This window comes from Nycticebus coucang, chromosome 11, assembly GCF_027406575.1.
Source record: "Nycticebus coucang isolate mNycCou1 chromosome 11, mNycCou1.pri, whole genome shotgun sequence".
In the NCBI taxonomy this organism is placed as follows: domain Eukaryota; kingdom Metazoa; phylum Chordata; class Mammalia; order Primates; family Lorisidae; genus Nycticebus; species Nycticebus coucang.
In genome coordinates, this window is record NC_069790.1 from 113,918,090 (window position 1) to 113,943,572 (window position 25,483).

Below are 25,483 nucleotides of genomic sequence, written 5' to 3' on the forward strand. Positions count from 1 at the left end.
TTACCCCTCTATCCACATCAGAAAATCCTGCACACCATGATCAAATGTGTCATCTTTCCTGGGTAGACACCGTTTGAGGTTAGCACTGGACAATGCAGTTACCAGCAAATGCTCCAGAGTGAAATCAGGTCCCAGTGACAAGATGATGCCCCCTGCTGGTCTCACACAGATGCACCCGCTACATTCAAACCACAACCCTGGCTTGGGCTGTAGCTCACTACGTTGGAGAAACAGGGGTAATAAACTTGAAAAATGGCACTCACAGGGGTTATTTAAAGTGATTTACTCAAGGTCGCACGGTTAGTAAGTGGTAGAACTGAGATTTGAAACCAGATTTGGCCATCTCCAAAACACATGGCTGAACCATAGAGCCTTGTGTTTGCCAGTATCTGAGGGCATTTCTAACAAAAGCAATGCCTTTTTTGTTGTTGTTACTCAGCAACAGCCACATCAATTTCTCAAATTCCAGAATAGTTTTTTGTGGCTTTGTGCTGAATACCTGAGCTAGAGTGACTGCCTCAACCCCACTGTTCACTCAGTTTTTTCCTAGGGAGCTTTATAGGACAATGAACATTTATCCTTGCATGCTTGAGGATTTATGATTCATTGGAAACATTTCCATCTCAGAAATATCAGTGTTGCTGACCCACTCATGTTAAACCATTTATCCACCTTCCCTACCAATTTGCAGGAGCTGTGACTCAGGCAATTAATGAAGAGAAAAACATAGCCAGCCAAATTAAAAGGTGAGGATTCCAAGTTTGGCTTTAACTCAACAAATCATGTACTTTCTCCAAGCTGGTTTTCTCCTCTGTAAAATTAAAGTGATAATCAGACTTATCCCACAGGATTTTTATTAAGAATGAAATGAGACCATGTATGTGGGCCAAATCATTTATTTACACATAAAGATATATATATATATATATATATATGCAACCACCAATATCCTTTTTAGATGATTTCATCTTCTGCATTGGGTTCTGTGGCTATTTAGTTGATAGTTCTATTTTTTATAAATTATTCTTAGCTAATAAAAGGTGAGCATCATGATATAAGGCCTGCAATCTTAATTTCCCTATTCTGCCTTACATGTTGGTAATCTTATTTTATATTCTGATAGTCTCCTTGGCTGCCTTTGCTGCCTGAATATCAGCCTTTTCTTAAGATACCAAAAGGTGTGCGTGGGGGGGGGTGAGAATAGAATCTAACTGTTCTTCCATAAAAGACCAGAATGATGATCTCAGAATGCCATAGGTGTTTCTTTAAATTATCACTAGAAGGGCAGCCCAAAAGAAAGTTTAGACTGGAATAAGGCAGGGTTAACAGCCAGGGTTCTGGGGTCAGATTATAGGTTCAAATCCTGATCCCACCCTTGATTAGCTACTCATTGTTTCTTGAGTTTCTGACTTCACCTAGAAAATTATAATAACATAATTATAGTAGCTACTTCCTGTCATATTTTGATCTTAGCCAAAAGGCAAAAAGCGATACTATACATATATTAAATACTTACTTTGTGGAAAGTATTTAGTATAGTAAGCAAGACACACACAAAGACTCTACACATGTTGGCTACAACTATAAAGCAGACCCAGATTCAGAAGCACAAAATCACAGCAATACAGAGCCACAGAGAACAGCACACTGCAAGAGGCATTGCCTGGCCATTAGCTCTGCTTTTCCCTTGTTCCCCTTGCTCTCTCACTTCCTTCACCTCAATCCCCCAAATGAGGAGCCATAGGCAGAAAAAGAATGATTCCATCTCTATCAGGGCTTGTCAGCTACAGGCAAATAGAAAGGAGAATGCCCTTTGGATTAAGTGGTGCATTCATTCATGTTTTGCCAAGGATACTAAGTTGATAAAGAAAGTAAAAGAAGATTTTGGGAAACAATTTGGCCATATATATTCAGGGCAATAAAGACCACATCTTGTAACTAATCAAGGTGTGAAGCTAATGAAGAGAAAAACGTAGGTACAGTCAGGATTTGAACTCACAATTGCTTGTCTCTGATTTTCTTAACATTCATCCTGAGGAAATAATGTACGAAAGAGAAAAACTACACATAAGATGCTCATGACCTGGTTTTTTGTTTTTTGCAGTTTTTGGTCAGGGCCAGCACCCTACTCCTTGACAGGCACTGCCCGTCATTACATTATTTTTTAAATGGCTTAACTAAGATGTAATTCACGCTCACCTATTGGGTACAACGTGGGAGTATCCAGCACACCTTCTGGGTGAAGGGCTCAACTGCAACTTGGACTTTATCTAAAAACACAAACACAAATAGTATAACCTATTTGTGCGTACCTTTATATTCATCTGAAATTTAAAAAAAAAAAAAGATGCAATTCACTCTTTTAAGGCATATGCTTCAGAGGGATTCTTTTAGTACTATTCAGAGTTGTGCAAACATCATCACTATCTAATTTTAGAACATTTTCATCACCACAAAAAGGAACCCATTTAGCAGTTACTCCTTGTTTCTCCCTCCCCTCTAACCACCCCCAGCAATCTCTAGTCTACTTTCTGATTCTTGCAGTATTCTTTTCAATGAGCAAAAAACAATTAACAAAATAAGCCCAAGGTTATTAAGTAAAATATTATAAGGGTATATTAACCAAATTATAGCATATCTAGTCAATAAATATTATATGGATGTTAGAAATTACTATAATAAAGTCTGTATCCACAGGCAAAATAAATACTATATAAAGTTTAAGATTTGTTTATGATACAAAGTGATGAATATATTCTGATTTCAATTAGACCATACTCTGGTTTGTATGTTTACAGCCTGAAAGAAATGTGCTGAGATTTTAAATGACCATCTAAGGATAAACAGATTAGGGATCTTTTTTTCTTTAGCTTTTATTTTTTTCTTTTCGTTTTTTTTTTTTATTTTTGAAACAGAGTCTCACTTTGTCACCCTTGGTAGAGTGCTATTGCGTCACAGCTCACAGCAACCTCCACCTCTTGGGCTTAGGCAATTCTCTTGCCTCAGCCTCCTGGGCAGCCGCCACAATGCCCGGCTATTTTTTTTGTTGTTGTTGTTTCACTTTGGCCAGAGCCAGGTTTGAACCCGCCACCCTTGGTATATGGGGCTGGCGCCCTACTCACTGAGCCACAGGCGCCGCCCTTTCTTTAGCTTTTAGATATTTTTTAACTTTTTTAACAAATGTAATTTTTAGAAAATCAATTTTAAATTATTAGAATAGAGAATGTGTGAAAGGGCACAGACAACTAGTAATCTAGACTTTCTGATTTCAATCAAGTTCTTGTTTTAGTTAAAAAAATCTCTCGATTGCACCCTCCTTCTGGAAACCAATAGTCCTAAGCTATAAAGGTTTTACCTCTCCCAAACTGTATACAAATAATCCCTCACACCCAGACATTCAGGCCACAACCTTTGGCCCCTCGCTCTCTTAGCCTTCCCTACCCACCCCCAAGAACTCGCTCCTTAACAGAGCCTCCTTACTGATCATACATACCAATGACCCTTGGCCAATTTCCTTGTATTCCTATATGAATTGATTGGTTGAAATCCTGATTCCAAACACTGTCCCTTTATGAGCTCAATAGGAAGGAAATTGGTGGAAACAAAACAACCACCAGCCCTCCTCTCCCTACTTCAAATAGAGCAGTGATTTTCAAATGGTTTGCCACAGCAGACAATGATCTTAGGAGTGCCTCAAAATTTTTAAAGATCACTTAATTAAATTATTTTCAAAAGAAGTTCACAGCAGTGTTTTTTTTTTACTTTTTTTTTTTTTTTGGATCAACATAATTTAAGTGTGCTGAGGAAGTTTGACTATGGGTTCAAGTGTGCCATGAGATTTAAAAAAAAAAGAAAAAAAGGCTGAAAACCACTGAAATGGAGACACCTCTTATTTAGAGACCAAGGCCTTCCTGCTAGGCCTCCTTCCCCTCCCCCACTATCAATCTGAGACAGAGAACCATTTCCAACATTTGACCACTACGTACACATACATTTCACTGTGGAAAGATTCATTCATATTCTCTCTCTCTCTCATACATACACACACACACACACACACACACACACACACTTGCTCGACACACCCTCTGCTGCCCTAGCCCTGGCCCAATCCCACAGCTGACTCTGGGGAGCCTGGCTGGGCTGTGTGTCTACTTTGTCTGCAATTTGTCGGGCTGATAACACTCCAGAGGAAGGGAGCCCAGTCCTGTCTAACCTTCTCTGGCTCAAGGACAAAGAGTGCCTCCACCTCACACTTACAAAGCCTGACTCACAACTAAAGAGTGTGACTCCTGGATCTCCACCAGGTGTGGTGAGGCCAGGTGAGAGGGCAGCCATCTAATAAAAGCATACACACTACTCGGTGAGTGCCTACAATGTGTCAGGAACCCTGTCTGTTTCCAAGACTCATAGGTGGCCGAAACCCATCATTCACCTTGAGAAGCATCGGAAGGAGACTAGATAAACAGAAAACTACTGTGTAAGCAGGTAAATGGTGGGGCAGATTTAGTGAGGAACGCTGTGGATGCACAGTGGAGACCCGCACCGCAGCCAGCATCGCCTCCGAGGTGGATATTGAAGAACCAGCAGTTAAAAGGCCAAGGATGTGGCCGCAGAAAACAGGGAGCCTGCGGACACAGTTCTGGGGCGCGCCATTCCATCCCCTCTCACCCCCGACCACAATCGCTGACGGTGTGCAACGCACCGTGAGAGCTACAGATTCGACAAGCTGTGTCTTTTCTCCCAGGCATCGGAGAGAAAACACAAAATAAATTATCCAAATGGAAGGCAAAAGTGCCTAGGGCTGTAATTGACATACGACACTCATTGAGAAGAAAGGAGAGGAACAAGTTAATTCTGAATTACTCTGATCCTAAGTACAAAGTTCTTTGGGAGTGAGAGGAGAACTGTCCTTAGAGAACTGAACCCCGCCGGCAGAGTGAACGAAAATCAGAAAAAAATCAAGGTGTGGCGGCGCGAGAGGTGGGCCTTTTGAAACAGGGCGGAGCAGACTGGAGAGGAACGGAGGGATTGGGTCGAGCAGAGGGAGGGGCCCGTGGGCTCCACCTCGCCCTCCTGCCTTTTCCACCCCACTTTTGGCAGTCTGTGCAGACAGGTGAGTGAGGAACTCCTGAGGCAGGTGAGGGGGCTGAAGAGTCCTGGGATCTGGGAAGAGGTGTGAGGAGAGGGTCTGCGGCTCCTTCTGATACGGAGTTCTGGGCACTCCTCACAGGCAGGTTTGGGGGTACAGGCTGCCAGGAGTTGTTGCTGCTTCTGAGGACAAGGACCCTCCCAGCACCTGAGCTAACATCTTGTAGGAAACTTGAAATTGAGTTTAGTGCCGTGGGGGCCAGGGGAGTCCGGGTGCTGGCAGAAATGGGATCTCAAAAAGAACCTGAGTTATGAGGGACCCTGGCTGGCCCTGGGCCTCTGTCTGTAAGATTCTTTCCCACACAGCTGTGGGAAAACACAACTCTTCCTGTGGCTCTGTTGTGCCTGTGTGCACTTTCTCTCTCCAGCTGGAGCATGGGGTGATGGTGGACAAAAGGGAAAGACCAGATCAGAAAGGGTAAGTGGGTCTCCCTCTCCCCTCTTTCCTTGGTGGATTGGACTAAGGGCCCTAGCTGGACTGGTGGGGGTGGAGGGCCCACAGGAGCTATAACAGGCAAAGGGCAGGGCCTGCCCCATCACCTGAATTCCAGAGACGCACAAGTGCACTGACTGAGGCCTCAGGCAGGACGCACCCAGGACTGGATCCTGCATGGTGTAGCAAGCGTCCTCAAACTACAGCCCGCAGGCCACATGAGGCGGTGTGATTGTATTTGTTCCCGTTTTGTTTTTTTACTTCAAAATAAGATATGTGCAGTGTGCATAGGAATTTGTTCATAGTTTTTTTTTTTTTTTTAACTATAGTCTGGCCCTCCAACGGTCTGAGGGACAGTGAAGTAGCCCCCTGTTTAAAAAGTTTGAGGACCCCTGGAAGGGACAGAGATGGAAGGGAGACTGCAGGGAAGAAAGAGAAAGGAAGGAAGTCAGAGCCCTAACACGGTAAACTCACATGAGCACTGCCAGTCAGCATTCCCAGAACTGGTTTCCTGGCTATTCCACACACATACTGATATGGAGAGAGAATAGAAGAGCTGGAAGGGACCTTGCAGATCATTTATCTGACTGAAGATTTAAGAACGTGGAACCCAAAAGAGGTGTATAAAATGGTTACTTTAGTATTTGACACAACAGTGATGCCCAATGCTACTTTAGACACAACAGCTGTGCGTCTTTTTGCAGGAGCCTGGGGAGGGGCCATGGTGCCAAGCCACTTGTGGGGGAGACTGGAGAAGCCGTTTATCTTCCTGTGCTGTGCCTCCTTCCTCCTGGGATTGGCTTTGCTGGGAATACGGCCGGACTTCGCCCCAGTTTCTTATTTCTTTCTCGCCTTGGGTGGCTTCTTCCTGTTAGCCTGCCTCCTAGCCTGTTTTCTGGAATGGGTGGTTGGGCTCTCATTCCAGCTCCAATCAAGGCAGTCCGAAAGCCCAAGGGCCTCAAGCCATGCACGGTGAGTTAAGGGGTGGGCAGGATGAGAGGAATATACCTTGGGCCCATTCTCCCTCTGTGCCTCTAGTCTCTGAGGTATAGAGTCCCTGCTTTCTTCTGTCATTTGCAACAGTGAGAGGAGGGCTCAGATGCCAGGAGGGAATCTTTTGCTGGTAGCAGACAGAAAAGAGAAAAAGGCTTTTAGGAAGCCACTCATTTCTCCTCCTTCAGGGTCAATGAAGCCTTTGAGGTGCCAGCCTATGAAGAGGCCACAGCCGGGGTGTTCGGATTACAGTACCACCCCCAAGAAGTGGATCAACCACCCCCCTACAGCAGTGTTGCACTCCCCCCCAGACTTGAGGAAGGACAGCATAGCCACCAAGGAGGGCCTGAGAGAGCCAGACTGGAAAGGCGAGTGGGCTCAGAGGGATCTATGGCCCAAGAAGGAAGCCCTGGAAGAATTCCAGTCAGCCATCAGTTTCGGGGACCACGGGCCGTGTCCACTGCTCCTGATCTGCGAAACTTGGAGGCAGGTCCCAAATTGGAGCCTCTTACTCCACCTCCTGCCTATGATGTCTGCTTTGGTCAGCCTGATGATGATAATAGTGTTTCCTCTGAAGGCAACCGGACAACACTCCCCTAAACAGCTCTGAAGGGTTTCATTTTCTTTCCACACCAGAACCACTCATGCATTTGACCATTTCCCAGGGCCTATTATGCCCTGTTTCTGCCTGGACATCATAAATGGGTACTTGGACCCAAAGAGGAATAAGGCTATAGAATGCATTTCCCCCCTGAGATGTAGGTGGTGTAACTTGAATCTCCGGTCAATATTCAGTGCCCATAGCCAGTATTTCCAGAGTTAGATTGAGGGTGAGGTGGGAGGTGATCCAGAAAAGCTGGGGCAGGAAAAAAGAGATAGCATCTGAGTGACCTTCTGATCCAGGTGTATATAAACAGAATGATGGGCCGGACGGTGTCTACAGATGGGTGGGGTAGGCTGAACAGGGATGCCCCCAGCCTCCTAGACAGGTAAAGCTAATCAAAGCTCTGATGGTTGCTGATGCTACCTGCACCTCTCTCCTACCCAGGGGCTGGACAGTAATCCCCAGTACAAGGACCCCCATCTTCTTCTTCTTTTTTTTTTTTTTGAGACAGAGTCTCACCATGTCACCCTCAGTAGTGTGCCATGGCCTCACAGCTCACAGCAACCTCAAACTCTTGGGCTTAAGGGATTCTGTTGCCTTAGCCTCCCAAGTAGACTACAGGCACCCACCACAACACCTGGCTATTTTGTTGTTGTTGCAGTTGTCATTGTTGTTCAGCAGGTCCAGGCCGGGTTCAAACCGCCAGCTTCCATGTATGTGGCCTGCGCCCTAACCACTGAGCTAGGGGCACCGAGCCAAGGGCCCCCCCATCTTATCTGAAATTAGTAGAATAAATGCCCACGCATGGACGGTCTTCCAGTTTTAACAAGTGGATATGAAGGCCAGAAAGAATACAACATGTGGCTTTCTTAGGGAGGGGTTAAGGGGCCATATCTACAGAGGTTCTTTTTTATTCATCTATTATGAAGTGCCAGGGTCACTTGCAAAGTGTGTCTAATCGTTTCAGCCTCACCCTGGCGCTTTGATGGCTAGGGTTTTACCCCCAGCCTCCTGCCCTGCTTTCTCAGATCTCAGTACGGAACACCAGATTTTCTGGAATTATGTGCTGCGGCTGTAAGACAGGACACCGCACTCCCCCACGCAAGCCTTCATTCACTGAGAAGACATTTATCTAGCGCCTCCTAGTGCTCCCCATCTTCTCCGCACCCCAGTCCCAACAGTTCAATAAAGCAAAAAGGCCGACCACACCTGTTTTGGTGACTTGACTACAAAAGACTGAGCAGGAGGGGTGGGTGGTGCCAGGGTGATTTCCGCGGGAATCTACAACCAATCGGATTCCCAAGTAGGTAGAGCCCTCCCCTCGCTCTTTCTCCGCCCCTTCCCTTTCCGCCGAGTGCTTTCCGGCATCCTATTGGATGGCGTGACCACCATGAGAATTCTACGCCTGCGCACGCACCGTGAAGGGGCGGGGCGAAGGCAAGACGCAGGCGCAGTGTGCGTCGTAGGCTAGGGGAGGGATGTGGGGGAAGCGCCGGCCCACTGTTTGTTTGGGTTGTGGGCGGTGCACGCGTAGCCCGGGAAAAGCGGGAAATGGCCGCGCCGAGCGCTGGTTCCTTGCCTGCGCTCCAACAGAAGGGGTTAATGGCCGCTGACAGGGGGCGCAGGTGAGTGGGGAAGGGTTCTGGGGGTTCTTAGTGGAGCCCAAGGAAGGGGAACACCGGCCCTGCTGCCCCCTCCCCTTGGGTTTCCTAAAAGCAGCCGAGTCCACCCTTCCTGCCAAGGGTGGGAGGCCCTGCCGAGCGGATCGGAGCCTAAGTCCGGGTCGGGGAGCGCGGGCGTGCCTATTGGCCCAGTCCCTCGTGGGCAGTGACTACCCCAACCTTCCTTCGTCCAGCCCAGGGGGTTGTGAATATGAGATCCTCTTGGCAGTCCTGCCAGATTTCGGCTTCGGCTTTTCTTGAAGATGCTCTGTCTTTTCCTTAAAAGGGACTATTCTCTGTTACCTTAAAAAAACATTGTACGGTCTGTAGATCTCGGTGCTCTGCCTGATGGGCATTTGATTTGTATCGACAGTATCAGGACCTACGTTGCTTTTCGTATAATCAGACTTTCAAAGAAGTCAGCACAGGCTGACCGTGGAGGAAGAGGTTCCTGTGGCTTCGTCTCTGCCTATACCCTTGTCATTCTATTTCAAGGCAGACATCAATGCCTCCTGGCCTACACCCAGTTTAGTCTAGGTCTTCAGAATGGAAAACTGCAGAAGGACACATAATCAAGACCTAAGGACTTTTTCTCTACTCCCTCCTTCCTTTCCAGGTGTGTCCCCAAATTCTAAATGGAAACTTTTGGAACATTCACATTTAAGATTCTCCTCATAATATCTAGAGTTAGTTGTACGGAGAGTGAATAATACTTGAGATAAAATTAAAGAGTATTTGTTAATTGAAAATTTGTTTGGAACCTGAGAGAGTTAAGAACTGGAAGTTAGTAAGTTGTGAGTATAATGATATTGCCTAGGGAGAGGCTCTTTGAGGGGTAGTACTAATAGAATATCAACATTAACTGCAGGCCAAAGACCCTTTAAAGGAAAAATGAACAGAGAGGGTAGTCATAGAAAATGGTGTCATGGAAACCAAGAGAAGATAAAGTTTTAAGAAGAAAATGCCACTGGTAAACTAAAGGAAATTGCTCCACCATTGGTTATGTATTCTGGGGAAATACTCAGCAGCCAGCTGCAATGTTATTTTATTTCTACCAGAGTTCCTTTTATGTCATCACTGTTACTACTTTATTGTGTTTCAGGTGATGGGGTTTTTGATTTACTACTTTATTGTGTTTCAGGTGATGGGGTTTTTGATTTATGTAGATGACGATGTAGCAGGTTTTTACTGAAGGTTTGGGGTAGCAGAAATGTTACAGTAAAACTAAAGTTAAAATGGAGTTTCACACTCACTGTCCCAAACTCAAAATTTGTTGGCTGCTTCCAACGCACTTTCTCTGCCTTGAAATCCCACCTGCTCCAATCTTGGGTCTCTCAGTTCTGCAAGGCCCTGCTTTCCCTCCAAATCTCTAACCCAGGTACATCTCTAATTCGAATACATCCATCCTATAGATGCATGATATTTCACTGATTCTAAGATGCAAAAATTTACCCCTGCATTTCAAAATCTTTGCAAAGAAGATAGATTTTTAAATAGGCATTTAATTTATAAACTAAAGTTATTATATTTTTCATTGCTATCAGGCTCTTAAGTGGTGTTATGCATTTGGAAACTGACTAAACAGATTGGAGAGCTCTGGATTTATATAAACTAGATGTGTAGATAATGTACATTGAAAATCGGGGTTTTTTAGTGCCTAAGTAGAAGATAATCTCTTTGCAAGCCAGTAGCAAAGCTAAGGAATCTTTGAAATAAATATAACCTTAGTAAACTAAGTTACCAAAATAATTTCATCTTTATTTTTTTAACTCTTTAAGTTATTTCAGATTATATTGATTGTGTTGTTTTATTCCTTAGACAAAATTATTTTAAACTTATATCATTTTCAGCAGCCTAATAAATATGAATATATATGTGCTTGAATGTATTATTTTGTTTTTTCGTTTGTTTGTTTGTTTTTGCAGTTTTTGGCCGGGGCTGGGTTTGAACCTGCCACCTCTGGTATATGGGGCCAGCGCCCTACTCCTTTGAGCCACAGGCGCCGCCCTGAGTGTATTATTTTGATTAAAATAGGTATTTACCTCTGCTAGTTAAACTATTCATCTCTACTGGTCTCATGTTACTGCTTAATACATGATTGGTTTAACCAGATTCAGTAAAATATGCCTCATCTTGGTTATTATAAATCCTGTTCTTTCTACCCATGCCTCTTCCACTCCACTCTTCTGTGCCAGATTGTGTTATTTGACAGCCTTTCCCTCTACCTTTTATCTATAGGACATTGGGAGTGTACGGCATGCACCCTGACCATCAGGAAACTCTAAAAAAGAACCGAGTGGTGCTAGCCAAACAGCTATTGCTGAGTGAGCTATTAGAACATCTTCTGGAGAAGGACATTATCACCTTGGAAATGAGGGAGCTCATCCAGGTATCTAGACACAAAAGAGAGAAGTTAAGAATATAAATTGATTGTGGAGCCTGACAAATTATGGAAAGGATATTGTACCTTATTAAGAAATTGGAAATGCCTTTCTATTTCAGAGTATTTAACTGAAAAACTATGTAATTCAATGATAATGGGAAGAACTTTTCTTATAAAAGGAATTCTTTTTTGTAGAGACAGAGTCTCACTTTACTGCCCTTGGTAGAGTGCCGTGGCGTCACACGGCTCACAGCAACCTCCAGCTCTTGGGCTTATGTGATTCTCTTGCCTCAGCCTCCCGAGCAGCTGGGACTACAGGCGCCCACCACAACGCCCGGCTATTTTTTTTTGTTGTTGTTGTTGTTGCAGTTCGGCCGGGGCTGGGTTTGAACCCGCCACCCTCGGCATATGGGGCCGGCGCCCTACTCACTGAACCACAGGCGCCGCCCAAAAGGAATTCTTGAGATGGATGAGGATACTAATAAGCTCATGGAAAGAAATAAAATTGTAGTCAGATAAAGTAAATAAGATTTATGTTTTATTCTTCGGTTTTAGGCCAAAGTGGGCAGTTTCAGCCAGAATGTGGAACTCCTCAACTTGCTGCCCAAGAGAGGTCCTGAAGCTTTTGATGCTTTCTGTGCAGCACTGAGGGAGACCAAGCAGGGCCACCTAGAGTGTATGTTGCTCACAACCCTCTCTGGTCTTCAGCGTGCATCCCCACCGGTATGGAGATCTAGAAATGTGTGTTGGGAAGGGTTAATTTAGCTTGAGAGGAATTTTTGAGGCAGGGTGGGGGCAACAAGATTTTAATTGGACTGGATTATTACCTTAAGGTCTGTCATCGTGAGTCCTGATTTCTTACAGTTGAGCTGTGACTATGACTTGAGTCTCCCTTACCCAGTGTGTGAGTCCTGTCCTCCTCACAAGCAGCTCCGCCTGTCAACAGGTAAGAATTAATGAGATAAAAGATGTCCCACAGATTGACTTCCGTTTTCTTGACTGATAATCTGGCTGTGCCCTAACTTGAGGCATATTTTATATTGGGAACAGTTCTCCCAGAATTTGTTAGGGGCTAGCAGGACAGTATATATGGGGTATTAGTTTGGCTCATTTCCCTTACATCACACACATTATTTTATATGGTAATTGGCCCTTTGAGCAACTGGTATGGGTAGGATATTTCTACACATTATTGGCCTGTGTCCTCTATAAAGCACAGTGAGAAAAGACTATGTTTGGGGCTTGCTGATTGCATAGCCTAGTAAAAACCTACCAGGCTTTTATCAGATAACCCCCTTCAACCATTCAATGAATTGGGTACCTACTACATGCAAGCTAAGTGCAGTTGTGAGCACTGTGTGAGCTAGAGCTAACATAGTCTCTGCCTTTATGGAATTTACAGAATATGGAAATAGTATTTATCAAAACCCTAGTTCAGGGGGAAGCCTGAAGTTATAGTGATATACTAGGATTGATGCTTAGATTAGTATACTAGCTTTTTGGCTTTCTGTTTATACCACAGATACTGTGGAACACTACTTAGATAATGGAGATGGTCCTCCTTGCCTTCAGGTGAAGCCTTGCACTCCTGAATTTTATCAGACACACTACCAGCTGGTGAGTTTTACATGACAAGAGGAAAAAAGTTAGGGAAGGAGATGTCCTTCCTGGGGATCTGAACCTAGTTTGCATGTGCATTTCCTTACTGTGTTATTAGTGAAAAAGTTATTGTTGATGGAGTGCCTTCCCTGGGCACTTACCTATTTCCCCTGGGTAAGTTAAGGAGAATATGATATCCTTTTTTTTTTAATATCTATTCAGGAGGCTCATGATTTTACTGGGTTTCCTCCCCAGGCCTATAGGTTGCAGTCTCGGCCTCGTGGGCTGGCACTGGTGCTGAGCAATGTGCGCTTCACTGGAGAGAAAGACTTGGAATTTCGTTCTGGAGGGGATGTGGACCACAGTACTCTAGTCACCCTCTTCAAGCTTTTGGGCTACGATGTCCATGTCCTACATGACCAGACTACACAGGTATTTAAGGCAGGAAAAACTAACATGTAAATTAGGACTGGGGAACATTTTGGGGCCAAAGACAGCTAGCTGTTTCTCCTGTGCCTACTGGAATATATCATAAAATCATTTACTCTCCTTACCTTTTTACTCAACTCTGTTATGCTTCTCATCTTGCAAAAGAAGAATCAGGGCCTGCTAGCTGTTTCAGGGTTGACATCTCTGGGTAGCTCTGCTTTCAGAGGATAATAATCCAGGGTTAGGTCTCACTTGTTCAGAAACTTAATTCCCAATAACTAAGAAAGTGATGAGACACTGAGATTCATCCTAACCAACTCAGAAAAGATATTTTTAAGATTTACAAACCAAGACATTGACTTCTTGGTTGTTATTGCTACTTGGGAGTCCAATTATTATTTAAAAGATTATTTTAGCATATCAAAATCTTACAAATGAAGGTTTGCTAGAAGTATCCCTATAAATACTAATGATTGAACATATGAGGAAATTATTGTTACCATTTGTGTGGCCGTAAGTCATATCTTACCTCTGGACTAGATTCCCACAAATCATAAGCATTTTCATGAGGGATTATTACTGGGTAACATCTTTTTTTTTTTTTTTTTTTTTTGAGACAGAGTCTCAAGCCCTGGGTAGAGTGCCATGGCATTAACAGTTCACAGCAACCTCAAAATCTTGGGCTAAAGCGATTCTCTTGCCTCAGCCTCCCAAGTAGGTGGGACTACAGACACCCGCCACAACTCCTGGCTATTTTTTGGTTGGAGTTGTCATTGTTTGGCAGGTGTGTGTGGCTGATGCCCTAGCCACTTGAGCTACAGGTGCCGAGCCAATATCATTTTTTGAGATAGTCTTACTCTGTTGCCGAGGCTAGAGAGATAAAAGTAGAAAATATTATAATGAGACTTAGAAAAATCTTCTTCCCTTCACAGTGCTGGAGAGAATGCTGGTATTCCCACTGCCCAAATATGTTTTTGTTTTTCTTTGTCATCAGATTTTTATTGCATCTACCTGATGAGGTTGCTAGTTCTAGAATTACAATTTATTATGTATTAGGGGAAATGAAGTACATTTTAATGTGGCAGATTTTCTTTTAATTATTTTTAAGTTGCATTTGGGTGACAGTACTTGGAAAATGTAGGGACAAGCCTTGGGTCATGGCTGGAAAATGCAGCTACCGTAGAGTTTTACTTGTAATTGCAGAGGATTTACTGATTGTTCTCTTCACATGTATGCCCAAACCCAGAGCCAAAATATGTGCAAGAGGTCAGAGCCCTTCCATTATAGAAGTGCCGTAATTGTATAAGAAATAAACCTAAAGATACTATTTTAATCCATGTTCCTTGTGGAAAAGTTCCTCCAAATGATTAATCCCCATTTGTTGATTGATTTAGTCTTACTAAGTTCAGTTACAAAATGTTTGTGCTCTATTTTGGGTTTTGTTCTCTATTTACTGACTTATAATGTCATTAAGTTCAAAAAGCTCATGATTAGGCATTGCCTGTAGCTCAGTGGATAGGATGCCGACCACATACACCCAGGCTGGCGGGTTCAAACCTGGCTGGGCCAACTGAACAACAATGACAGCTGCAACAAAAAAATAGCCAGGCATTGTGGCGAGCACCTGTAGTCCCAGCTACTTGAGAGGCTGATGCCAGAGAATTGCTTAAGCCCAAGAGTTCGAGGTTGCTGTGAGCTGTGACACCACGGCACACTACCAAGGGCAACATAGTGAGACTCTGTCTCAAAAACAAAAAAATGCTCATGATTAGGTGCCAAAGTATATAATTTGTGTTCACTTCTTTGAGCAAAATTAACTTCTTGAACAGTATGTTAAATTTTATTATGGTCAACCCCCCAGGGGAACATTCACAGTAAAATATTCCCAAAACAAATGCATTTTTGATATCTTTTATTGCCTTAAGAATTCCATTATTAGGCAGGTGCAGATATTCTCAAAACAAATGCATTTTTGATATTTTTTATTATCTTTAGAATACCATTATTAGGCTGGGCGTGGTGAAGTTCACATCTGTAATCTTAGCACTCCGAGCAGCTCAGGCAGGTGGATTGCTTGAGCTTACGAATTCGAGACCAGCCTGAGCAACAGCAAGACCCCGTCTCTTAAAAAAAAAAAAAATAACCAGGTGTTGTGGTAGGTGCCTATAGTCCCAGCTACTTAGGAGACTGAGGGAAGAGGATAGCTTGAACCCATGAATTTGAGGTTGCTATAAGCTATGACTCTGTGGCACTCTACCCCGGGCAAAAGAGTGAGACTCTGTCTCAAAAAAAGAAAAAGAATTCCATTATTATGGTTTCTGTTTACTCAGAAAATATGCTTTTTCAACAAAACCATTTTCTTCATTTTCAACTACGTTGTAGACTTTTGCATATTTTATATAATTATGTCTCAGTGATCTGTAAGCAGAAGTATTTAGATTAATGGGTCTGACACATTAACATCTCAGAATCACCTGGACAGCTTTAAACGCAGTTTGCTGAGGCCCTGGATTTCACATTTCTTATCAGTTCCTAGGTAATGCTGTTTTTGCTGCTTTAGGGACCAAATATTTATATTTATATAATATAACATTTATATTATATAAGTATATTATATAAACATTTATATTATATAAATATGCTTTTTATTTTGGGAGTGTGCATGGTAAATGCTAAATATTTGTGTGCTGTATCTGTTTTGCCTAGGCAGCATATTCATCTTCATTGTATTTCATTCAAATTTATAGTAAAATGAACTTATTTCCTCGCTGTTCTGAGTAGTACAAAGAGCCGTGGTTTTAAAAATTTGTGCCAAATCATTATACTATTTTTTGTGTACAGTATAACTTTCTGTGCAGTGAACCAAATGCTCATGGTAGTAGTATTCATGTATGGCAACTTAGTGCAAGATTCTTAAGTTGGACTATAAGGTTGACCAGTAATAGGTTTCTTTGTCATGCATATTATAATGATAACTGCAATTTGTGCTAGACATAGTGATAAGTCCTTTCTAAACACAGTTATCTTAATCTTCACCAACTTAGAGAAAATTTACCTATAATTATTTTTTTTTGCACAGTGGAAATAGGAGCCTTGAGGGGCTAAATAACTTGTTCCAATTTATGAATACAGGTTTTAAACCTAGATGGTTCTGACTCCAGAGTTTTTATGTGTATTCAGTGCCCTGGACAGAATCCCCCTGTGTATTATGCCCTTGCCTGAACAAAGTATTTTATGCTGGCATAAAATCACTCTCTCTTAGATGCTTACAATCAGAAACCAGCGTGCAAGTACTGCCCTCCACTACTATCACGATGTTCTTAATCCTGTGTCTCAGAGCAGTTTATTTTCTTATTGCTGAAGAGATATGTTATTCGTTCACAGCTCTCCTGGTGGTTCCCTTTTGCTATTGATTTATATAAGGGCAATTGCTGTGATGTAGTTATGACCAGGAAATGAATTAAAGCTGATGAGTTCTTGATTAGTTTCATTAGTCACTTACTGTAATACAGGAGTTCTTCACCCATCTCAGTGAGTTGTACCTGAAGTCTTGTGCTTTTTTCTGGTGACTTCATAGCTTTTTTTAGTCTCTCTAAGGATCTCTGACTTAATCATTGACCGTAGAATATACATAAAGTATTTTATCTTCTAATAGCTTGGGGTTTCAAACAGAAGCCAAGATTGGTGCTTATATTGGTGCTAATTGCAGTGAACAACATTAAAAGTTGCCTTTCTTCTAGGAAATGCAAGAGAAACTCCAGAAGTTTGCCCAGTTACCTGCACACCGTGTTACGGACTCCTGCATCGTGGCACTCCTCTCGCATGGTGTGGAGGGTGCCATCTATGGTGTGGACGGCAAACTGCTCCAGGTGCGGATAACTATTGAAATTGGCCCATCTTTGCAGGAATGGCTGCTATTGTATGTGTAGGACTTCAGGAGGCTCTATTCACTACTTAAATTCCATTCTTCCTTGTTTCTTTCTGGCAGCTACAAGAGGTTTTTCGGCTCTTTGATAATGCCAACTGCCCCAGCCTACAGAACAAGCCAAAAATGTTCTTCATCCAGGCCTGCCGTGGAGGTGAGTGCCCTGGCAGACCAGCACCTGGGTGGTGGCTCCTGGGCAGCCTCCCACCAGCTCTCACTTTCCTATTTGCTCCTCTCAGGTGCTATTGGATCCCTTGGGCACCTCCTTCTGTTCACTGCTGCCACCGCCTCTTTTGCTCTGTAAGTGTCTCCCAATGCATGGGGTGTGCTGGGACTTGGGCAGCCCATGGCTCTCAGGCTGGTCAGCTCTCTGTGCACCACCATATCCTGTTCTCAGGATTCTCTTGTCAGTGTCCTTGCCTTCTTTTCCGAGAGTTCTTATTTGTGTCTATGCTTATTAACTCTGATGCACTTTGTTACTCATTCAGGTTATGGATTTCAATCTGTCTCTTTTTCCTGGCCCTTTCTTTTTGTCTCCTTCTTCTTTTCTTACTCCGTTTCTCTTCCCTTTTTCCACTTGCTCCTTTTACTTCTCTGTTCACCTACATGTCCGCTCTCACCTCCTTCTTGTCTTTATCATTCATGGACTTTGCAGGATAGCAGTATGGAATCCACATCAGCCAAAAGACTCTTCCTCTTTCCTGAGCTGCCTCTGTCCCTTTTCTTTTTTGCATGCAGTCTGCTTTACCCCTTTCAGCCAGTACTGCAGGACAAGGCTCAAAAGACACACAGGCATACTCCTCACCCTGGAGGAAAATAATAATAATTAAGAGCTCTAACTTTAGAGTCAAATTCTGGCTCTACCACTTACTAGTTCTGTTAGAAAAGTTACATGACATGCCTCCACATCCATAACAGAAAGTATAGTCATTGTACCTACTTCATGAGGTCGCTGTGACCACTAAATAGAATTATGCATTTAAGGGTTGCCTTAGTACTATACCTGCCTCATACTAAATCCACAGAAAGTGGTAGCTATAACTTTATCACATGATCAGTGCCCTCAGAGGGCTTATAGTGTGTTTTAAACATCATTTTGTCCAAACATTCAAATAATTACTTTTTAAAATCTATTGTGTGGCCAAATGTAAATGTCTACTAATATCCTCCTAATCTAACATTTCTGTAAAATATGTTTTGTGGAGGTTCTATAACATAACTAGAACTGCACTAGATGCTACCACAAAAGCAAAAGAAAATGTAGCCTCCGTGAGGAGCCTACCAGAAAAACAGCAAATACACAGAAGTAGCTTGAGACTAATTCAGAGGCGTCATGTAAGCAAGGGTGAAGTTAGTTTGAAGAGATTCTATGCATAGTTTAAAGTTTAATTTGGACCCAGAATAACATGATTTATGTATTTGTGGAATAGCAAATAGTCTTTCACAGGAAAAGTGACACTGCAACATGAAAAGCACAACAAGCTTACAGGGGCATTCACCCCTCTCAAAAAAACATCCACATGTAATTAAAAACTGAGTATCTGTGTAGGTATGTAGTAAGCTGTGCCTGGTCACATTGAGTAGTTCTAGACTTCAGATAATAGTATGGAGCTTTTGGAAGCTTTAAGTAAGAAATAATGTGATAGACTTTTTTTCCAGAAGGGTTGCTTGCCATGGTGGGAGCTGCCCTAAGGAAAGAGCATGTGGTACAGGAACTTAACTGTTCATTCATTCCCTAGTGTGTCCCCACTTCCAGAGCACTGTTTGATATACCATAGCACTTACACATGTGGAGTAAACGGATGGAAATTAACCTGCCTGATTAAGTCTAGCAGCAGATATAGAAAACAGATATGGGGATATTAATGATGAAAGAACCAGTATCATTCATTGATTAAGAGATCTGCCACATGAAGGAAAGCAGGAGAGTTTTCCTTTCTCTTGAGGGACACATTCAGCTTGGCATATTTCCTTTAGGAATCATTGCTAGCAAAATAAAGATGTGTGTGCATTTGCTCCCATGTTTGGAGATATATACAGTATTGGATCAGGATAAGGAGAAATTTTTACAAGTTATCTGAATCAAAAATACAAACAACTACCTTAGAAACAGCTGATGATTCTTAGTTTTATAATTTTTTAATTGATACATAGTTTGAGGTTGTGAATTTTACATATATGTAGTAACCATATTTGTCATTTGTTAACTGGTTTTTCTCTTATTTATGTAATAAAGGTAAATATCTGTATTTCATTGTGTACTACAATAAAAACTACTGTGACTTCCAGGTGTATTGCTAATTAAACAAGTAAGCCATGGACTTAGAAGATTTTTAATTCCATTTATAAGGAGTATTTGATATGGCATTTTTCCTGTCTTACACAGAAAGGAAAGTGCTCCGACTTCCTGTGTGCTTGTGCTTAAGCATGGTGCCTGACCTGTAGGCGGCACTCTCTGGGTGATGGATGCATGCTGGAGAGTAATGGTCTTTTTTTTTTTTTTTTTTTACCAGCCGTAGGTTGAAGGCATAGCTGGAAATGGCTCTTCCTGTTCAAGGTTGTGAGGAACTTACACTTGCCTTTTGACAGGTCCAGGAGAGATGAGAGGAAGTAACATCTTTGCCCATTTTGTCTGCCTTTGTACAGATGAGACTGACCATGGAGTTGACCAGCAAGATGGAAAGAACCACACAGGATCCCCTGGGTGTGAGGAGAGTGATGCTGGTAAAGAAGAGTTGCTGAAGATGAGACTGCCCACTCGCTCAGACATGATATGTGGCTACGCCTGCCTCAAAGGTATTTTTAATTCCAAAAGAGTACAGTCATATCTTGTGTTACTATAGTTTAGAGATTCAGGTTGAATAACTCTTATCTGAAGTGCTTGGGATCGAAGTGTTTCAGATTTTTTTTCTTTTTTTAATTTTGGAATTTTTTTTTTTTTTTTTTTAGACAGAGTCTCACTTTGCTGCCCTTGGTAAAGTGCCGTCCTCATAGCTCACAGCAACCTTAAACTCTTGGGCTCAAGCGATTCTCTTGCCTCAGCCTCCCAAGTAGCTGGGACAACAGATGCTGCCACAACGCCCAGCTATTTTTAGAGACAGGGTCTCATTCTGCCTCAGGCTGGTCTCAAAGCTATGAACTCAGGCAATCCTCCTGCCTTGGGCTCCCAAGTGCTAGGATTACAGGCATAAGCCACCACGCCTGGCCTGAATATTTTTATGTACTTAACTGATAGAGCATTGCAAATCCAAAAATTCTAAGTTCAGAATTCTCCATTGAGTATATCCTTAGAACATCATATTCATGCTCAAAAAGGTTCACATGTTTGAAGCATTTGGATTTTCAGATGTGGGATGTTCAACCTGTGTTGTGTTTTTTACAAATCGAAAGTTTGTGGCAACCCTATATTAAGCAGGTCTATTGATGATCTTTTGGGGGGTTTTTGTTTTTTTGGGACAGACTCTTACTATGTCGCCCTTGGTAGAGTGCTGTGGTGTCACAACTCACAGCAATCTCAAGCTCTTGGGCTTAAGTGATTCTGTTGCCTCAGCCTCCCAAGTAGCTGGGACTACAGGTGCCTGCCACAATGCCCAGCTATTTTTTGGTTGTTGTTTGACATACAGGCTGGGTTCAAACCTGACAGCTCTGGTGTATGTGGTTGACTCCCTAGCCGCTGAATTACAGACTCCGAACCTTGATGACCTTTTTGTAACTACATGTGCTTACTTTGTGTCTTTTTTTTTTTTTTTTTAATTAAATCATAGCTATGTACATTAATGCAATCATCAGGCACCATGCACTGGTTTTATATACAATTTGAAATATTTTCCTCAAACTGGTGACACAAACTTACTTTGTGTCTTTGTTAGCATTTGTTAGCCATAAAATATTTTTTGTTAAGGTATATTGTCTTTTTAGACAAAATATGATTGCATACTTAGTAGACTACAGTACCATGTAAATGTAACTTTTATATACATTAAGAAACCAAAAAGTTTGTGTGACTTCCTTTATTACAATATTCGCTTTATTGCCATGGTCTGGAACTGAACCCACAATATCTCCCAGGTTTGCTTATAATCTGAAAGAGTATGCTGTCTCCTAGACTTGAATTTCTCATGCTGGGCTCTTGGAATGGGGAGGGTACAGGTTCTGTAGAAGTCTTGTTTGTGAAGTCCATCTGTGAGAGTGCTCCATCACCTTCACACTATACTTCATGGTCTTCTGGTTGCAGGGACTGCCGCCATGCGGAACACCAAAAGGGGTTCCTGGTACATTGAGGCCCTCACCCAAGTATTCTCTGAGAGAGCTTGTGACATGCACGTGGCCGACATGCTGGTCAAGGTAAATTGGCTGAGATGGGCTCCTTGAGCCTGTACAAGTCTAGTGTTCTGCCTCCTTCCTTTTTTGCATTCTTTTTCATTGTTTCCTTACCCTTCTTGTGCTGCTATAATGAAAACATGAGATTCTCAGACTTGGGTTCATTTATTTTGCCCTTCAGGTGAATGCGCTTATCAAGGAGCGTGAAGGCTATGCCCCTGGCACGGAGTTCCACCGATGTAAAGAGATGTCTGAGTACTGTAGCACTTTGTGCCGTCACCTGTACCTGTTTCCAGGACATGCTCCCACGTGATGCCACCTCCCTATTATACATGCCAGATGGAAGCCACTGGATCACAGGAGGTGTGATAGAGCCTTTTCTCTTCAGGATACAGGATTTCTGTTCTTTCCCCTCAGGGATGTGGGAGTCTCCCAGGCTTGGTTCCTCTGCCCATCATCTCCGCCTTTGAGTATAGAACTCCAAGCCAGCTCCTCCTCTGTGAAGCTCTTTCTCTGTGGATCTGGCTCTTGTTGGTCTTGTTGCTAGGAATATTTTGGCTGCAGTTGAAGAGCCTGACAAGTGACATTGTAAATACAGTGTGTCATGGGGAGAGGACATGTGGGTTTTTCTCCATGTTTGTGTTCACTTCCTGCCCCCAAGGCTTTGTAGGTAGCACTTTGGAAATTGCTTTTATTACATTAGTTAAGATGTCTCAAAGACCATGTACTATCTTTCCTTTATTTCCTATCCCCAGCCCCATTTGTTCCAGAGTGAAAGTTTGGAAGGTGTCCAAATTTAATGTGGATGTTTTCATTTGGCTTTAAAGAGGCAGCACTGACTAGAGACACACTCTGCCATTGTGTGTGCGAGAAAGAGGCCTGTGCGTTCCCATCAGTACTGCAGGGCCACCCAGTGGAAGGACCTTGGCTCCTCTGGATTCAAAGCACCCTGCCTTTCCTGAGAATTAGGTATGAGTGCCTCCTATCTGTACCTTGCCGGTTTTTGCTCATAGACATCTCAAAAATCAATCCTCGGCCATTCTTTTTCTAAGCTTTGTTACTGAAACCAGCCTTGCAGGGAATGTCACGGAAGGCCAGGAAGAGTAGTGTCCGTCCTCAGACTGTAGCCTCCTGCCGTACTCTCTTGTTCCTTCCTTTGAAATGTCCCTCTCTCTTTCATTCAGCCAGCCTGTACTGCGTATTCGGGTTTCTGGAAGAGCTTTTCCAGTTCTAGCTCCCTGCTTTATGCCTCCCTGCTCTTTACCTTCATTTCATCCTGTTTGCTGCCACCAATCTGTCCAAAATATTATTTCACTGGATTGTCTGGCCACTCAAAGATGTAATATGCCTCCTTCCTGCTTTCTGCTTTGCTATTAAACTCCCCTTTGATTTTAGCCTTTATTTCATCAAGGCCTTTGCTGTACATGTTGCTCCATTAACCTAGAAACCTTTATCCCTACTTATCTGAAACTTTACTGTTCTTTCAGTACTTTCACTCTCACCCCCTCCAATCTGTTCTCCACATAACAGTAGTTTGGGTTTTTTTTTTTTTAATTTTTAATTTTATTTTATTTTTTGTGACAGAGTCTCACTTTGTCACCCTCCGTAGAGTATGTGGCGTCTTAGCTCACAGCAACCTCAAACTCTTGGGTTCAAGTGATCCTCTTGCCTCAGCCCAAGCAGCTGGGACTACAGGTGCCCACTTCAACGCCTGGCTATTTTTCAGAGACAGGGTCTCACTCTTGTTTAGGCTGGTCTTGAACTCCACCTGCCTCGGCCTCCCAAATGCTGGGATTACAGGCATGAGCCACCACGCCCAGTCTTGGTTTTGCTTTTTTTAATACAATAGACCCTCTCAGTAAGTTGTAACCATCGAAGGGGCTGTAACAAACTGGTCAATATACAGAGGTGGCCACATAAGGAACGAGGCTGACTGTGTACATGTGGTGCATGTCTAGTCTATGAAAATCAGGTCAATTTAGGAGGTGGTCAGCCATGGAGGTTCTCCTATATAAATCTGATCATGTCTGGCTGGAACTCCTTTAGCACTTCCTATTATGTGTTGTTAAAAATTGAACTCTTTACCTTGGTTTGTGAGATCTCGCGCTTGCCTTCCCCTACAATATCATTAAATGGTGATATCTCACTGCACTTAAGCCCCAAGGGCCTCCTCTCAGTGTCCCAACGTTTTGAATTCTTTCCTGCCCTCCTCTTGCCCTTTTGAGCTCTCCAGCCCCACCACTTTTGCCTTAGGTGGCATCTTTATTCTTTAAGTCTGGATTTAAATGCCACTTTCTTATGCAGGATGGCCCTGGGCCATTGTGTTTCTAAGCACATCTTTTCCTGTGTCTCTATTACTACATCTTGTTACCTTCATTGCAATTTATAATTATATATTTGCTTGTTTTACTTGTTCATTTCTCTTTCCTCTTTACTGACTATAAATGAGGGCAAAAATCTTTTTTTTTTTTTTGATTTACCAATATGTACCCAGTGCCTGGCAGATAGTAAGTCTTCAGTAAATGTTTGTTGAATGAATGAAGGAAGGAAGCAAGCTAATCCCAGCTAAAATCCCTCGTTTGATAGAATTTCCCTTTTGCCAGTATACATGTTTAGTATTTGTACCCTTATGTTTTACTACGTGTTTTTTTTTTTTTTTTTTAATCCACTGGTATTTTTAGCTACTTGAGGACACATCATGTGTGAGACAGCTTACTTCTTATCTCCCATGGTGCTGAGCAAAGTGCTAGGCCTGTAGTAGCCAAGGTGCTCAATAAATATTTGTGCTGTGAGCCAGGTGGTTTGAAGACTTGCTGCCAAGTCCTGCCTTGGGGTCAGCATAGTATGGAAGTATTTGAATGATAATAACCTTTCCATTCCCACTGCCAGGATTTTGTATTGCCATCAGGTGCCAAATAAATACTCATATTTATTACTGATGTGTGCCTGAAATCTGTTTCTCTAAGTGCTTTGTCTTGTTCTCATTTCCTTAGCCCCTCACACTGCAGCATTCTCCCCAGCTCACAAGGCACTCCTAGAACTGCAGACTCCTCCTTATTTTGCTGCCATGATCTTCTTTTACAGGCAGAAGTGGGCCCATCTCAGTTGTCAAGTCTGGAATTTCTCAGTCACGGAAATGGAAGCAGTGTTGGTTCTGGGTTAGATTATGGGACCGAGGCTGAAGTAACAGATTGGAGTAGGAGGATGAGAGGGAGGGAATAGTAGAATTCCATTTTTCACCTGGTCCTAGTTGGATTTTATGGTTTCTAGGGCAGATGTAGATTGTAAGAGTTACCAGGCAGCACAAGAGAGATTAAAACAAGGGGCTGCTTGTAAGTTGGTATTACGGGAGTGCATTGTTTCTAAAGCAGATTCTTGAGAGGTAAGTGGAGGTGCAGATAGGCTGTGGAGGTTTACCAAAAGATAGGAGATTCTATAGCCATGTTTGTGATGAAACAGCTGTGGAACCTGTTTAAGGAGAACAGGAGTGGTGGCTGTCAAGGAAGAGCAAAGGGGATTAAGTTGAGCTGGAGCACAGCACCAGATGCAGGCAGATTTAGTGAAGAACACTGGACAAAAGGCCATGAAAAATGGATAGAAGCCGGTTGCTTATACTGCAAGAAAAAAACAACAGTGGGATAGTGTCAAAGGAGGAATACAAAGGGTAGGACAGGTTAGGAAATTCCCAGAATAGTAGAAGTAAGGTAAGAACTGATTTTCAGGAAAGGAAAGCTTTTCAGAGGTGTGATACGTTGGGCTATTATAGAGCAGCATCTGTCTGAGCTAGATTCCAGTCCTCACCCCCGCCCTTGAAGAAGGGTATGAGGTTGAATTTCACAGCTCTGTTCCCTTGCCCCACATACCTTTGCCAGGGGATTCTTTTCTAAAATTATCTCCCTTCCTGAGCTGGGGGCTGCCCTTGCTGCCCTTTCCCATCCTGTTTCCTCTAATGGGGAAAGGAATACAGGAAGGAATAGAAGAAGTG

At 42.9% G+C, this 25,483-nt stretch overlaps 2 protein-coding genes across 5 annotated transcripts; both read left to right on the forward strand.

The window, feature by feature from the left end:
- Positions 1-5,097: 5,097 nt before the first annotated feature.
- Positions 5,098-8,381, forward strand: TMEM139 (transmembrane protein 139). Of its 3 annotated transcripts, none has more exons than XM_053608809.1 (4): positions 5,098-5,116; positions 5,458-5,569; positions 6,289-6,556; positions 6,766-8,381. In XM_053608809.1, exons 3-4 carry the CDS (start codon positions 6,306-6,308, stop codon positions 7,175-7,177), a joined length of 663 nt encoding a protein of 220 aa, XP_053464784.1. In that variant the 5' UTR covers positions 5,098-5,116; positions 5,458-5,569; positions 6,289-6,305; the 3' UTR covers positions 7,178-8,381. The 3 variants fall into 3 exon arrangements, with proteins under 3 accessions (XP_053464784.1, XP_053464785.1, XP_053464783.1); XM_053608810.1 differs by lacking the exon at positions 5,098-5,116 and having other exon boundaries at positions 5,129-5,569; positions 6,766-7,063; positions 8,210-8,381; XM_053608808.1 differs by lacking the exon at positions 5,098-5,116 and having other exon boundaries at positions 5,129-5,569.
- Positions 8,382-8,612: 231 nt separating this feature from the next.
- CASP2 (caspase 2) lies at positions 8,613-24,442 on the forward strand. Of its 2 annotated transcripts, XM_053608811.1 has the most exons (11): positions 8,613-8,806; positions 11,081-11,231; positions 11,781-11,948; positions 12,090-12,171; positions 12,748-12,842; positions 13,080-13,256; positions 16,994-17,122; positions 17,242-17,332; positions 19,825-19,974; positions 21,413-21,522; positions 21,680-24,442. In XM_053608811.1, exons 1-11 carry the CDS (start codon positions 8,733-8,735, stop codon positions 21,809-21,811), a joined length of 1,359 nt encoding a protein of 452 aa, XP_053464786.1. In that variant the 5' UTR covers positions 8,613-8,732; the 3' UTR covers positions 21,812-24,442. The 2 variants fall into 2 exon arrangements, with proteins under 2 accessions (XP_053464786.1, XP_053464787.1); XM_053608812.1 differs by lacking the exons at positions 21,413-21,522; positions 21,680-24,442 and adding an exon at positions 17,418-17,478 and having other exon boundaries at positions 19,825-19,933.
- Positions 24,443-25,483: the final 1,041 nt, after the last annotated feature.

What these genes read in the sequence shown, in the direction of transcription:
- TMEM139 (XM_053608809.1), top strand. Translation starts at nt 6,306, where the DNA reads ATGGTGCCAAGCCACTTGTGGGGGAGACTGGAGAAGCCGTTTATCTTC. An exon ending in AGGGCCTCAAGCCATGCACG is followed by an intron (nt 6,557 to 6,765) that starts GTGAGTTAAGGG and finishes CTCCTCCTTCAG; the next exon opens with GGTCAATGAAGCCTTTGAGG.
- CASP2 (XM_053608811.1), top strand. Translation starts at nt 8,733, where the DNA reads ATGGCCGCGCCGAGCGCTGGTTCCTTGCCTGCGCTCCAACAGAAGGGG. An exon ending in TTCAGCGTGCATCCCCACCG is followed by an intron (nt 11,949 to 12,089) that starts GTATGGAGATCT and finishes GATTTCTTACAG; the next exon opens with TTGAGCTGTGACTATGACTT. An exon ending in TGGCTACGCCTGCCTCAAAG is followed by an intron (nt 19,975 to 21,412) that starts GTATTTTTAATT and finishes TTCTGGTTGCAG; the next exon opens with GGACTGCCGCCATGCGGAAC.